The following is a 12,565-nucleotide window of genomic DNA, read 5'->3' on the forward strand; positions in this document are numbered from 1 at the left end:
AATCGTGTAATTGCCATGAAAATCCTGAAAATATTTTCTTGACATGGTACACATTTTAATGCTTCATAAAATAAGTATTCAGAATCATATCTGCTTCTTACGTTTATAAAGAATAAGCAAGTGCTATATGGAGCCGAAGATCAGCCTCCAGTTTAAATAGGCACTCAACAAAAAAGTGTTAAATTAACAAAATAATAAACATTGATGCAGATAATCTACAGAGAACAATGCACTTAAAAGTTTTGCACATTGGATGGGGTACAAAGAACCAAGGGGCATGCTTGTACAGGCTGTGCTGGAATGGAAGAGGCCATTTACTACTATAAACTTTTAAAAATTTTGAACAACATATATCTATAAAAATCTTAAAACATAAATGTCCAAGATTGAAATGAAGAGAACTCATCAGTTAAGAAATAGGGAAGAAATGGAAAGCTAAAAGTAGTAAGCAGGATTAGGGACTCATGAGAGTGATGAACCCTCTAAATGGATTTTAATGCCCATGAGTTCAACAGACACACCTTAGGCCTATTCAAGGTGAGGAGCCCAAACTGATCTCATTTCATAAAGCCTAGCATTTAAAAGGATTGCTATGTCTATGAAAAAAGGATAGAAAAACGCTGCTCATAAGCCTCGACCTGTGCCACTGTAGGTGAGGGGGTCCAAATTTACACAAGTAGAAAAAGAACCCTACTCCAAGAAATTAACATAAAAATTGGTGTGGGAAACCTATAGGACCTTGGTTGAGAACAACATGAAACTATTCTGGTAGGGCACTTGCAGTATTCAGGATACATAATTATATAAATAAAAGAAAAATACAAAGTTGCAAATACATAAGAAAAAGCACTACAAGAGTCAGTAGATGAACATACTACTTCAGGAACTGAAGAGTCGAACAATCTAAAAGAGTTGTCAAACAATATGCTGAAAATTATTAAAGAAATAAAACCATATGAAAGAACAGTATGAAGAAAGAACCTTGGACTTGAAAAGGAACCAGTAGAATTTCTAGAAATAAAAAGTACAACCACTGAACTTAAAAAAAAATAAAACAACTCATTGGGTTGGTTGAACATCAAATCAGGCATACGGAGAGATGGAATGGTCGAATGAGATGGTCCAACATGTATTTAACAGGAGAGATTAGAGGAAACAGGGAAGAGCAATATTCAAAGAGAAAAATGGCTGAAGAATTTTCTAGAATTGAAAGATACAAATTCAAGAACCATAATGAATCTTAAGTAAAATAAAAAATGTGCAATATACACATTGTCTTTGATGTTCTGCAGCTTTATGAGAAAAAAAAAAATATCTTAAAAGTAGCCAGAGAAAAAGAGATTATCTGCTGAGGAATGACAATTACACTGACAGCTAACTTCATATCAACAATGAAACCCAAAGATAGTGGGGTAAATATATTAACAGTCCTAAGGGTAGCCATTAACACAGTAATGCATGTTTAATGAAACTTTCGTGAATAAAGGTTAAATCATCTTTAGACAAATGAAAAAAGAATTTACTACTGACAAACCCTCATTAAAAGCGCGTCTAATAGATATAATCTAGGAGGGAGAAAACTGATCCCAGAGGTAGGTGTGGAGAACAACAGAAGGGGAAATGGTACGCAAAGAAACTGAATAGGTGGTTAAATCTAAACAGACATTAACTACATAAAACAATGTTTTATGGACCACATTAAAATTCGAAAATACATATTATAAAAGAAAAAATGCCATATACTAGATCTTGAGCTATAATAATAATTCATGTAGCTATTATAATAATAGTAATTGTACTAATATCAAATACAATGTTTATTATGAGTCTGGCATAAATATAAGTACTTATTTATATACATATATGTAAGTTAAATATTTATATGTTTTATGTATAAGTATGTATATATCATGTACACATAAAATTTATACTTATTTAACTAAAACATTACATATATTTATTTGATATATACATAAGTATACATATATACACTTACATATATGTATACCTAGGCTTATTTAACAACTCTATGAGCTGTGTATTATTATTTTATTTTACAGATGGGTAAACTGAGGTGAGATGTTAGTCGTTTATTCAAAATCACATAGTCATTGGCAGATCTGGGATTCATACTGAAGCAATGTTGCTTCTGTTAACAGAAGATCAATATCCAGAATAACGAAATAACTCCTAAAAACCAATGAGGAAAAAAATATCAGAAAAATTTGGCAAAGAATATTAAACTGGCCACTCACAGAAGAAATGTGAATGGCCTGTAAATGTACAACATTAACAATTATGGAAATATAAATTAAAACATACTGGTCAGATTAACAAAAAAGGTCAGCTAAAACCCAATGTTGAGGAGAATGTGGAGGAAAGACAACTCTTACAATGTGATAGAAAATAATGCTGGAACTACCACTTTGAAGAGCAAAAGGGCAACATCTAGTAAGGCTGAAGATGTGCATTGTGATTCAGCCATTCCACATCTGGGCTGTAACCTAGGCAGTCTTGTGCATGCACGTTCAGCACGGGCAAGGGGGCTCATCATAGCCTGGTTCACACTAAACGTTAGTCTGGGAGGATGGATCAACAAATGTGGTATATTTATTTAATAGAATTCTATTCTGCCATTAAAATGAGTGAATTATATCTTAATGTGTAATCAAGGATAAATCTTGAAAAGACTATTGTGAAATGTTGTGTAAAGATAGGTAGAGTATGATATTAGGTATACAGTTATAACAATACTATGTATAGTGTTTACAGAGAGACAAACCAACTGCAGTTTAATGAGGGAAAAGAGAAAGTATATTGGGATTGGAGAAGTGCACAAAAAGGGGCTTCAACTCCATCTGTAATTTTTTGTTCAAAAAGAAAATGTGGCAGAATGTTAATATTTGTTGTATCTGAGAGTGGGAACGTGGTTTTATTGTTAATCTCTGAAAAATTCCCCTAGATTTGAAATATTTCATTAAAAATAAATTTTATTTTTGAATTTTAAAATTGCCTCTTGTTACACATCTGTAATATAGTATTAAAAACTCTTGCCTAATGAGACATCTATAAGGATAAATCCTAAAGCATGTTCTAGAACAAGAAATATTCTAACACAATTTTAATGCCTCAGAAGTACTTTGTGTTCTTCAATATGTGGTTGCACCCAATGTTTGATAGTCAATAACCTCCAGAAGGCTTCAGAAACAGTGGTTGTAAGATGGTGTCACATTAGCACCACGATTCCTCTTGCATCCCATATTGCTTACTCTACACCAGAAACTGTGTGAGTGGTTTACACATACTCATTTCATGCTCCTTATAACTCCTCTACATGAGAGAGGTAGATTGTTTCCACTTTACACATTATTTTCACTTGATAATTGAGGCACAGGGAGATTAAGTAATTTGCCCAAGGAAACAAAGCTAGTGAATAATAAACCCAAACCCAGGCAGTCTGGCTTCAAAGCCCCATTCGTGACCACCACACTGGACTAAAGGCTGTGTGGCCATCTGGGTGAATGGATCTTGTGTGCTGCCCTGTGAACACCCATCTAGACTTTCTTCCATCCAGCTACTTATCTTCTTCCATTAGTCCTATTGCCCATTACATTCTTATAATCTTTGTTAAGCACAAGAAATGTGGGCAAGGAAAAAAGGCCAAACTGATAGTTTTAGGGAGAAATACTTAAGATCTGAAGTTGTGTATCTGTGGCCAATGCAATATACTTAGTTCATTTCTGGATGGTCTCCAGACATTGGATATACATGTTTCATATTGAAAATAATGCTGAAGAGGTTGGTTATATTTGGTGTCAATAACAACACACATCTTTTGAAGCTATAAGTATTAGCAATTTTCCTAAGCACTAGTTTAAGAGAGTGTAATGAAGAGAACAGCTTGCATATTTAAGGTATTTTAAATTTATGGTTTTAATTAACTGCTTTATGTTCAGAAAATAAACTGAAACCCGACTGATTGTATAACTTTAATATTTGAAAAATTTTATCCAGAAATTAACAATTTAATACAATACAGATTTGTACAAAAAACAGGGACTGTTAAAAACTCCTGATCATACAGACAAAAATATGATTAAGCAAAGATTAAAAAAGGACAGGACATTTTGTAAATACTGATAAATACTGTGTAATGCTTTAATTTACTGTGGTGATACAAAAATCAAGAATTCATTAACAGGTTATATTAAAAAAGCAACTACATGAATTTTCTAGCTGTTTAAATCAATGAAATATAACAGTAGTTTTTATTTTTTAAAAAATGAGGTATTATTACACTGTAAACCAAAAACAGAGCATAAATAAATAAAGGCAATGTGCTTAAGTGATAGATGATTATAAATTTCAACTTAATAACAGACAACAAAAATTTTCCAGTTATTTATGGACTTTGTCATTTAGAAATCTGGCTTGCTTGGTACTTTTAAAAGCGACATAACTATCGATATACAAGCACATCATTAAACATGCAGACCAAGCCAATACAATTTTTTCCATCTCTACCAAATAAAAACTTTACATTTTATTTAAAACACTTAAATCTGGTTTCTTATACATGATTCTTTTGTGCTTATTAGTTAGTAGTAACCTACATTAAACATCTTACTTTCTAGTTCAAGCAGTGTAAGAGAGAAGCAGTTTTATTTGCATACGGATTAAAAACAGAGCAAACAAAATGAAACCAACATGACTTTAACTCTCTTAGGCGTTCCAAGATTTTTAAGAAGAAAATCCTTTAAATAGTATATCCAAATAGAAAAGCAGAGTCACTTCTGTCTCAAAGAAGATAGTAAATCAAGTAGGAATTCTTTTTCCTTAAAGATTCACAGGCTGGCTTCAGAACTGCAGGAAAACAAGCTGATTAGTTCCTTCACCCCAAAAGAATTCTGCTGGTTGGGTGCAGGAAGCATATAGCAATGAGAAAATAGTGTAGCTCAGAAAAAATTGCGGGAAAGTATTATTTGCATGTGAACCATATGCTGGTACTAAATGCTGGCTTCATTATTATTGCAAATATATCTTCAGAGTTTTCTGAAGGAAAACTATCAAAGTATAATAGAGAAGTCTTGATCTGGAAATATTTCTAACATGCTAATAAAACTGCTTCATTTGCTGTAAATTAAACAGAAAACCATTTACTGTCTGACTTAAAATGCAGTTTCTTTTTACATGCTACTTTATTAGAAACTCCAAAAAGAGTACTTTTGAATTTACTATATTCAGAATCCAGTGAAAAGCAAACATTTTGATCAAAATGTTGAACTTGATTTTTACACCAAGCTATGTCATTTTGACACAAAAGTTATTGTATTCACTTTTGTCAAATATCTTATCCTAACCTTTTCTAAAAATTAGTGTTTCAGTACAACTGGTGATCAAAAAATATTAGAAATAAGCCTTGTACATCAATCAAAGTATATATAAAAACAGTTCTTTTGTGCTTGTAATTGACTTAGTTTATCAATGATTAGTTATCTGATTTCCTTTCTAATATCTCGACCCTTAAGAAGAAATGATCATTTTACAAATATTAGAGTACTCAAAATAACTAGTTTACTGCCAATGTGCATGCAGACTAACAATACTTAAAAGAATAGAACCTTGAATCCAATTAGTCTGAAAATAGTTACACTCTTGTACAATCATCTTTATTGATTTGTAAAACTGTATACACATCTAAAACCCTGAATTTACTTTGTAAAAATAAATCTTTAGCAATAAATGGCACTATCAAAATCCCATTATTCTCAAGCTATTATGTAGATATTTACATGCTTTTCAGCAACAGTTGAAAATCTTATAGGACCAAAGCCAGTATAACAAAAAAACGAAAAACAAAAAACAAAAACCAACCTGTAAACTGCATTTACAATTGCTGTTTACCTTTATATGAAAATATGGCTACATGCCTTACATTAATGATAATGTAGCTATCTGTGTTGCTACCTTGTGCTAGCAGCACACAATCTGTCACTGGGTTCTACTATGTCATCACTGCATTCTTTACTACACATTGCTTTCCCAGTGGAATACCTGTGAGAAACTACTTATGGAGAATGATAAAGTGCTATTAAAAAGAGGGACTGAACCCACACCTGTCTCTGCCATCTGGTCTTTTCCCCACTCAAGCTATGTCTGTGTTTTTAGAAAATCGTATGGCTCCACTAAACATACTTCATATTTGATTTTTAAAAAATCAGTATTTTAAAGTTGGCGAGCTTTGTCAAGATGTTTTGAGACGAAAACATGAAAAGGTTAAAGGCACAATAAGAGGGAAGTGAATGCTACATATAAAATATATTTCAAGTCTTCTAGGTCACTCAAGTCCAAAACCTTCTGAATTTGAAATTCCAATGATCAATTTCTGTTTCAGGTCCTTTTTGCTCTTGTAGGGGGGAAGGCAAAGTTGATTGAAGCAGGTATGGGCCACAGGCAACCTAGGGGAAACACTTTTTTAAGATACTAAGCCTTAAAACACACAGAATGTCTGCTAATCAACTTTCAAAGTATCAGGACATACACATTAAATCTAGTTTACTGTCACCCCCTCATTCTTTGAACAAATACTTATGAAGTATGTACTATGTATGTGTCAGGCACCCTTCTAGACACGGGGCTGGGTTTACAGACAAGACAGCCAATGTCTCTGCTCTCATGAAATTTTCATTATGGAGGCATTATTTTTGGAGTCAGACAAATCTGAATTTGAATGTTGTCTCCCTCACTTACGAGCTGTGGGACCTTGTTCAAGTTGCTTGATGTCTCCAAATCTGTTTCCAAATTACCATGATAAGGGTAAACTAGCCAACTGGGTTGTTGAAAAGATTAAAAAGAGCTATCTACATAAAACACGTAGCAGAATAGCAGATAATAGGAGTGTTATTATTACTTCAGTCTTGATTGTCAAAAAATAATAAAGAGAACATTTCTGAGACACTTGCAACAGTCATCCTCTGAATCTTTTTGATAAGCTCCCCCAACCCTCTACATGATGACACTGTTATCTTTAAGATTTCTACAGATTTCTTAGACCCTTTCCTCAGTCTTTATGAACCCCACGCCATCAGAATAGCTGTCAGTGGTAGCAGTGGGAAAGGAAAGGATAAATTCCAGTACAAAAATGAACAAACACATAAGTATATGAAGTATGTCTACTTTATAAGCATATGGGGTATATTGGAACACATGGGGCAGGGGAAAAAATGATTATAATTAAGTAGTGTCTACTCAAATAAGCTTTAGAAATTACAAGGTGATTGGGAAAAGAAGTAGATCAGCATTAATCCATCAACATTATTAGAAAATAATTTAAACCCATCATCATCATCATTTTTATATGCAAACAGCACTAGATAAAAAAAGAGGATTAGTACCACAGTTACTTTTCTAGTACTGGAAGACTTCTAGTACTAGTAGCCAAAAAAACCTGCCTTGGCATTTTTAATAAAAAACACCTTTAAATAAAAATGCAGGTAAGACAATATACTACTAAAAACAAGCCAGATTCTAAAAAGAGACTACAAAACAGTTGACTTAGCAAAGCAAAAATTCATGGAAAGGATTGTCAGTTAGTACTGGTATAAAAGTTAATAGAGGACCTTAAGCCATAGTCGCTCTCATTTCAAGGCCACATTTACTTCCAAGATTTTTCTATGGAGATGACTTAGGATCGAAAGAAGCCTCTAATTCTAAACATATTATTAGTAACAAACTTATAAATTTAAAAAAATCCCAATCTGGAAATTTACCAATTAGTAGAAGTTTCATTCTTTGAGATTTTAAAGTTCAAATCAGCCATTCCTCCTACAGGTACTCTGTCACTTCCTGTAGTAAAATGTAGCAACTTCTTTTGAAGATCAAGAGGAAATCCAAGCACAACATCCCAAAAGTATCTAGAGAACACCAAAGGAAATTTACATAAAATGTCCTGACAAAAATCCTGCAGCTCAAAATAAAGTTATAACGCAAGTTCTAAGGAAAAATCTTCCCTAAACATATATAATACCCTTACTTTGAAATTAAGGAAGAAAAGTTTCTATTTATTAATTAGATTTTTGACTAACATTATTATAAAAATATTTTTATAAAATTTTAAAAGTAGCCTAACTGTGGATAAGACAAAAATCATTTTTATCCTATATAATTTTTCTTAGTTTTTCAATACAGTGCTATTAAACCAAAAGAACCAAAGTCTTTTAAAAAAGTAAAATCTCTACTTTTGTAGAAACTTATTTATATCACTCCCAAGGGTGTTGCTAAGTGATTTCATATTTCATATTCTCACGTTACTTTCTAGAAATAAAATAAGGCAGTGTGCAACTCTACAATATTTAAGCTGACTTAACTTGATTCAAAGATTGTTAAGTTACACAAATAAGTGAACTGCATTCTCTTTCATTCTCTATTCTCCAACCTCACTACTAGAAGTATAAAGAGCTCACCTTATAGTCAAGTCAGTTTTTGCATAGCCATCATACTGAGTACTTCTCTGCAGTGCATGCATGTCCAGTTCAGGACTTCCACAGACCAGAATTTCAACCTCTTCTGGACGAAGCAGCTGCCAGTAATTATTTATCAAAAATGATAAAAAGTGATGATTGAAAAAAAAAGTGAAACTGGAACTATTTCCACTGATTCGAACTACCAAAACCATTACTTCTCATAGTAAATCAAACCATTTTGTTTAAGAAAAATCGCCACTTATATTTTCATACCGGGGTAAGATATTTTCGCTCCCCAAAGTTTATAACTCTTGTCAAACTATCAGGTTCCCCCTTTTGCAAACAGTAGCAGTTTGTCAGAAAAACAAGCAATTGACTAAGCATGAATCCAAAATACAACTCTTCCCCAAAACCCAGCTCGAAACTCTTGGTTACTCCAGCATCTGCTGATCTGCCTGCCTCCTTCCAGTATCTGTTCCAATAACGCACAGGATGTGTGCACTGTAGAGTTTGGGTTAGTCTGTCTTGGGCTGTTTACTGGTTTATTCACCTACATAGATTGTCTCCCACCTAAAGAGATTAAAACTGAAAAAATAGAAACCATGCTATGCCATTTAATTCTTATTTTTCCTCCCTCCATCTCCACAACTACCAGTGCGTCACAAACAAAACTCAATTAGAGCGCAATGAAGCGCTCCGTTTTCCAAGGTACTTTCAACAACAAATATGTGACAAAGGTTACTCTAAAGCAAGCTCTCTCCTATGAAAAATAATTCAAATGAAAGACCTTACCCTAAACCCTCATAAAACTGAGGTGGAGATATACGTGGTGTGACAGAGCATGCCCTGGGTAGCTGAGGCAAAGAGCACAGGTTCTTGAAAAAACTGCTTTTATCTTATGATATTTCCAACATGGTATTCTAAAAAGTAGTTGACCCGTATTCACATGGCTAAGATAAATCGAACCAGAGTTCATCATGACTCAGGAGAGAGACTACTTCCTGTGGGTAAAGGCAACTCAGAGTTGCTGAGGGATCCTTGAAGCAGTTATGAGTATGTTCTTTAGTCAATAGGAAGTTGTGGCTTTTGCCCTGGAGCTTATGTGTTAACTCTGTTTCTGTGCTTTGTCTCTCAGTATTAAGACCTTGAACTCATGGGATCTCTGCATCTGCTCTGCATGAGGAAACTTTTTAAAGCCCTAAAAGACATAGTATAAGACACAGCACAAGGGGAGAAAAATGGAGTTGACTAGTCTTTTTTCCTTTTAGAGAGTTAAGGCTGAAATAGGAGAACTATTTTTATTTCTAACTCTACCTTTAAAAAATAGAAAACATTTTCTATCTTAAAAGCCTATCTACTAAAATATTGAAGGAATTATTTGTCATATTACAAAACCTAACTCAAAGCATAATTTAAAGTTTTAAACTCACCATAAGGGCATTTGAAGCACACACACTATGAAATCCATAATAAAATGCAGCAAACTGCTTATAGATGGATTTGTTGAGAAGAAAGTCAATATAAAGCTGTACATATTCTGAAAAACAATTTTACATCTATTACATTGTAAAAGTAAATGGTAAACACTAATGCATTTTAATTAAGAAATGGTGTCTAACATACCTTTCCTATTTTGATTGGTAACTGGAATTTTATCACCACCTGGCTTTAAATTATAGGACTTAATTATTCCAAATTCTTCTTGAAAAACCTGATGGAAGATTCCAACACAAGGTATTAATTAATATGGCTGATATCATAACAGGCTTCAATGAAGAGGTTTGTGAAATTTAAAAAGAATGTTTTTTTCCTCCCTTTTAAATACGCGAACTACAGAAAGACTAAGCTCTTGTGATATTTATATTAATAACAATGTGTCATGAAAGCATTATGAAGTAAATAAGGCTTTAACTTAATCTTCTGTTTTGAATACAGTTCAATACTTTACCAATGTTCACAAAACTTGTGTGGCCATTTAGGTAATACTCAGACCTATTGGAGCTATGTAGATTACTATAATAGTCACCTCCCAATTATTGTTAGAGGAGTGGAAATGAGAATTTTGGTTCGATACATTAGTTTCTGCCCCTAACTTCTTATATTGAAGCTACAGAAGAGGCTTATTTTTAGAAGTTTAAAGCTCTGAGGACGTAATAGTCAAGGGAACATGCCGGTTGCCTAGCAAAGTAGGAAGTACTCTTACCATTGATGAATTTCTTTAAGCATTTTTGTGACTGCTCATTTACATGTGTCTGCTTCACTGACTCTATTTTATCAAGTTAAGATAGGAGATGGTATGCGTTGATTAATCCTGTTCATCTTTTCTAATAATGGGTGTTTAATAACATTTTTAACATTCTAATAATGGGTGTTTAATGGCATTTTTCATATATGAAATATGTGGTTAACAGGAAGCTATTTGTGTTAACAGTACCTGGAATGTTGAATAGAAATCTTCTTCAACATTGCCTTCATATGCCAGGAGTTCACTTAGTCCATGGGCCAACTCCTGTAAAAAGAAATCTATTATCTGTGTTTTTAAACCAAACAGTATTACCTAAAAGTTTAGCAGATCTACTATAGCTCACTTGCCTGTGAGATAGAGCAGATACTCTTTCAGATCGTTAAATAACGATAATATTTGAGATGTATTTTCCAGGACACGAAATGTTTGTTAATGATTTCTACAATCTACCCTTTCATTGGAAAAGGTCATATAGGAGGAAAATATGCAGTTCTAACCAGAGGCATAACTCTAGGGTCTATTCTTGTGCAACAAGCTAAGAGCATAGTTTCCATCATAATACACTGCTACCTGCAACATTACTATTTATAAATTTGTAATATTTCTCACTCTCAATTTATATTCTTAAAAAAATCTACCATTTCAGGATACATCTTTTAAACATAAAAACATAGAGTTCATGCATGTTAAGTGGGCTTTATATTTCAGTTACAGTGCTTTCCTCTCCTAAGAAGCTGAGAACTCTGGAAAAAACATTTTCCTATATTAGTTTATAATTCATGTTATCCATGAGCAAAGATTTACAAATAGAAAACAACCAAATACTTAAAAAACTTTTCAGTTTTTATGAAAAATTAGTTTTAAATTATTAAAAAGATAAATAGTATGGTTAAATTAATCTTACATACTTTCATACAGAATAGATTTTCCATTCCATTAAAATCAGAAATTTTTATACAAATCTAGACGGGCACAGATTTGATGATTGTTATCATTTGTTTCAATTAATAAAAATTATGGATGCTGAAAATTATCATTGGAAGATTTGTGATTTTTTATTAAGAACTCAAGGGACTACTAGGTGACTCCAAAGGAAAGAATTTACCATCTTCTTTCCAAGGTTAAATTTTTAATGACAAAATACAAGGTAAATAGGTCATAATGTTATATACTCCAATCTGCTTTATTCAGGACTGTAGGCCTTTTATTCCCAGTTTTTCTATTTCAAACTTCAATTTTTGTTGAGAATATCTTCATACTGTCAATCTTAGACTCTTAACTGTAACATGCTATCTCTAAAATATTAATTACCCATAGTTAAACTTTTTTTTGATTGTGTTAACCTATAATTAAAGAGTATGTGAAGAAACAGGGTAGTGTTTTTACAGTTTGAAACCCTGGTCTTATTCATAAAGCATATTTGAGAGTGACTTAAACAGAAGGAAAAGAGATATTCCAGTTGCTGATTCAAGGTTATACTTGCCTCTCTACTTTCAACTAAACCCTCAAGTGTAATTTTCATGACTGTTGGGAAAATTTCTTCTTATTGTTGCTGGACAATTCTGATGCTTTGTTATGGATCACCTCTCAGAGAAGCAATAGAGTATTCATTAACATGGTTACAGAAAACTATTGTATTTATTAACACCATATTGAATGCTCTATTGTTGAAAATTTTGCTTACTCTCTGTACTTTTTGTCCTATACTCACAGATACTGTCTTTAAATTAAGAAATATATCTACTTTCTCTTTGCTTTCCTGTTTACTCTCCTTGAAAATAGTGTAAAAATACAAATAGTAAAGAATTGAATTAAAAAGCAGTTAAAAAACTTTTTTAGGATATATTTTTACCATATA

At 32.7% G+C, this 12,565-nt stretch overlaps 1 protein-coding gene across 1 annotated transcript in view; it reads right to left on the reverse strand.

Annotated features, from left to right (window-relative positions):
- Positions 1–3,910: 3,910 nt before the first annotated feature.
- HECTD2 (HECT domain E3 ubiquitin protein ligase 2) overlaps positions 3,911–12,565 on the reverse strand; it is a 47,013-nt gene continuing 38,358 nt past the window's right edge. Inside the window, exons 15-20 of the mRNA XM_011361581.1 lie at positions 10,897–10,971; positions 10,086–10,173; positions 9,893–9,999; positions 8,463–8,578; positions 7,770–7,913; positions 3,911–6,458 (exon numbers count right to left, since the gene is read on the reverse strand). Of these exons, the coding sequence (XP_011359883.1) occupies positions 6,338–6,458; positions 7,770–7,913; positions 8,463–8,578; positions 9,893–9,999; positions 10,086–10,173; positions 10,897–10,971 (651 nt within the window). The 3' untranslated portion in view covers positions 3,911–6,337. The remainder of the gene's footprint in view (positions 6,459–7,769; positions 7,914–8,462; positions 8,579–9,892; positions 10,000–10,085; positions 10,174–10,896; positions 10,972–12,565) is intronic.

Source organism: Pteropus vampyrus, unplaced genomic scaffold, assembly GCF_000151845.1.
Source record: "Pteropus vampyrus isolate Shadow unplaced genomic scaffold, Pvam_2.0 Scaffold68, whole genome shotgun sequence".
Lineage (NCBI taxonomy): Eukaryota > Metazoa > Chordata > Mammalia > Chiroptera > Pteropodidae > Pteropus > Pteropus vampyrus.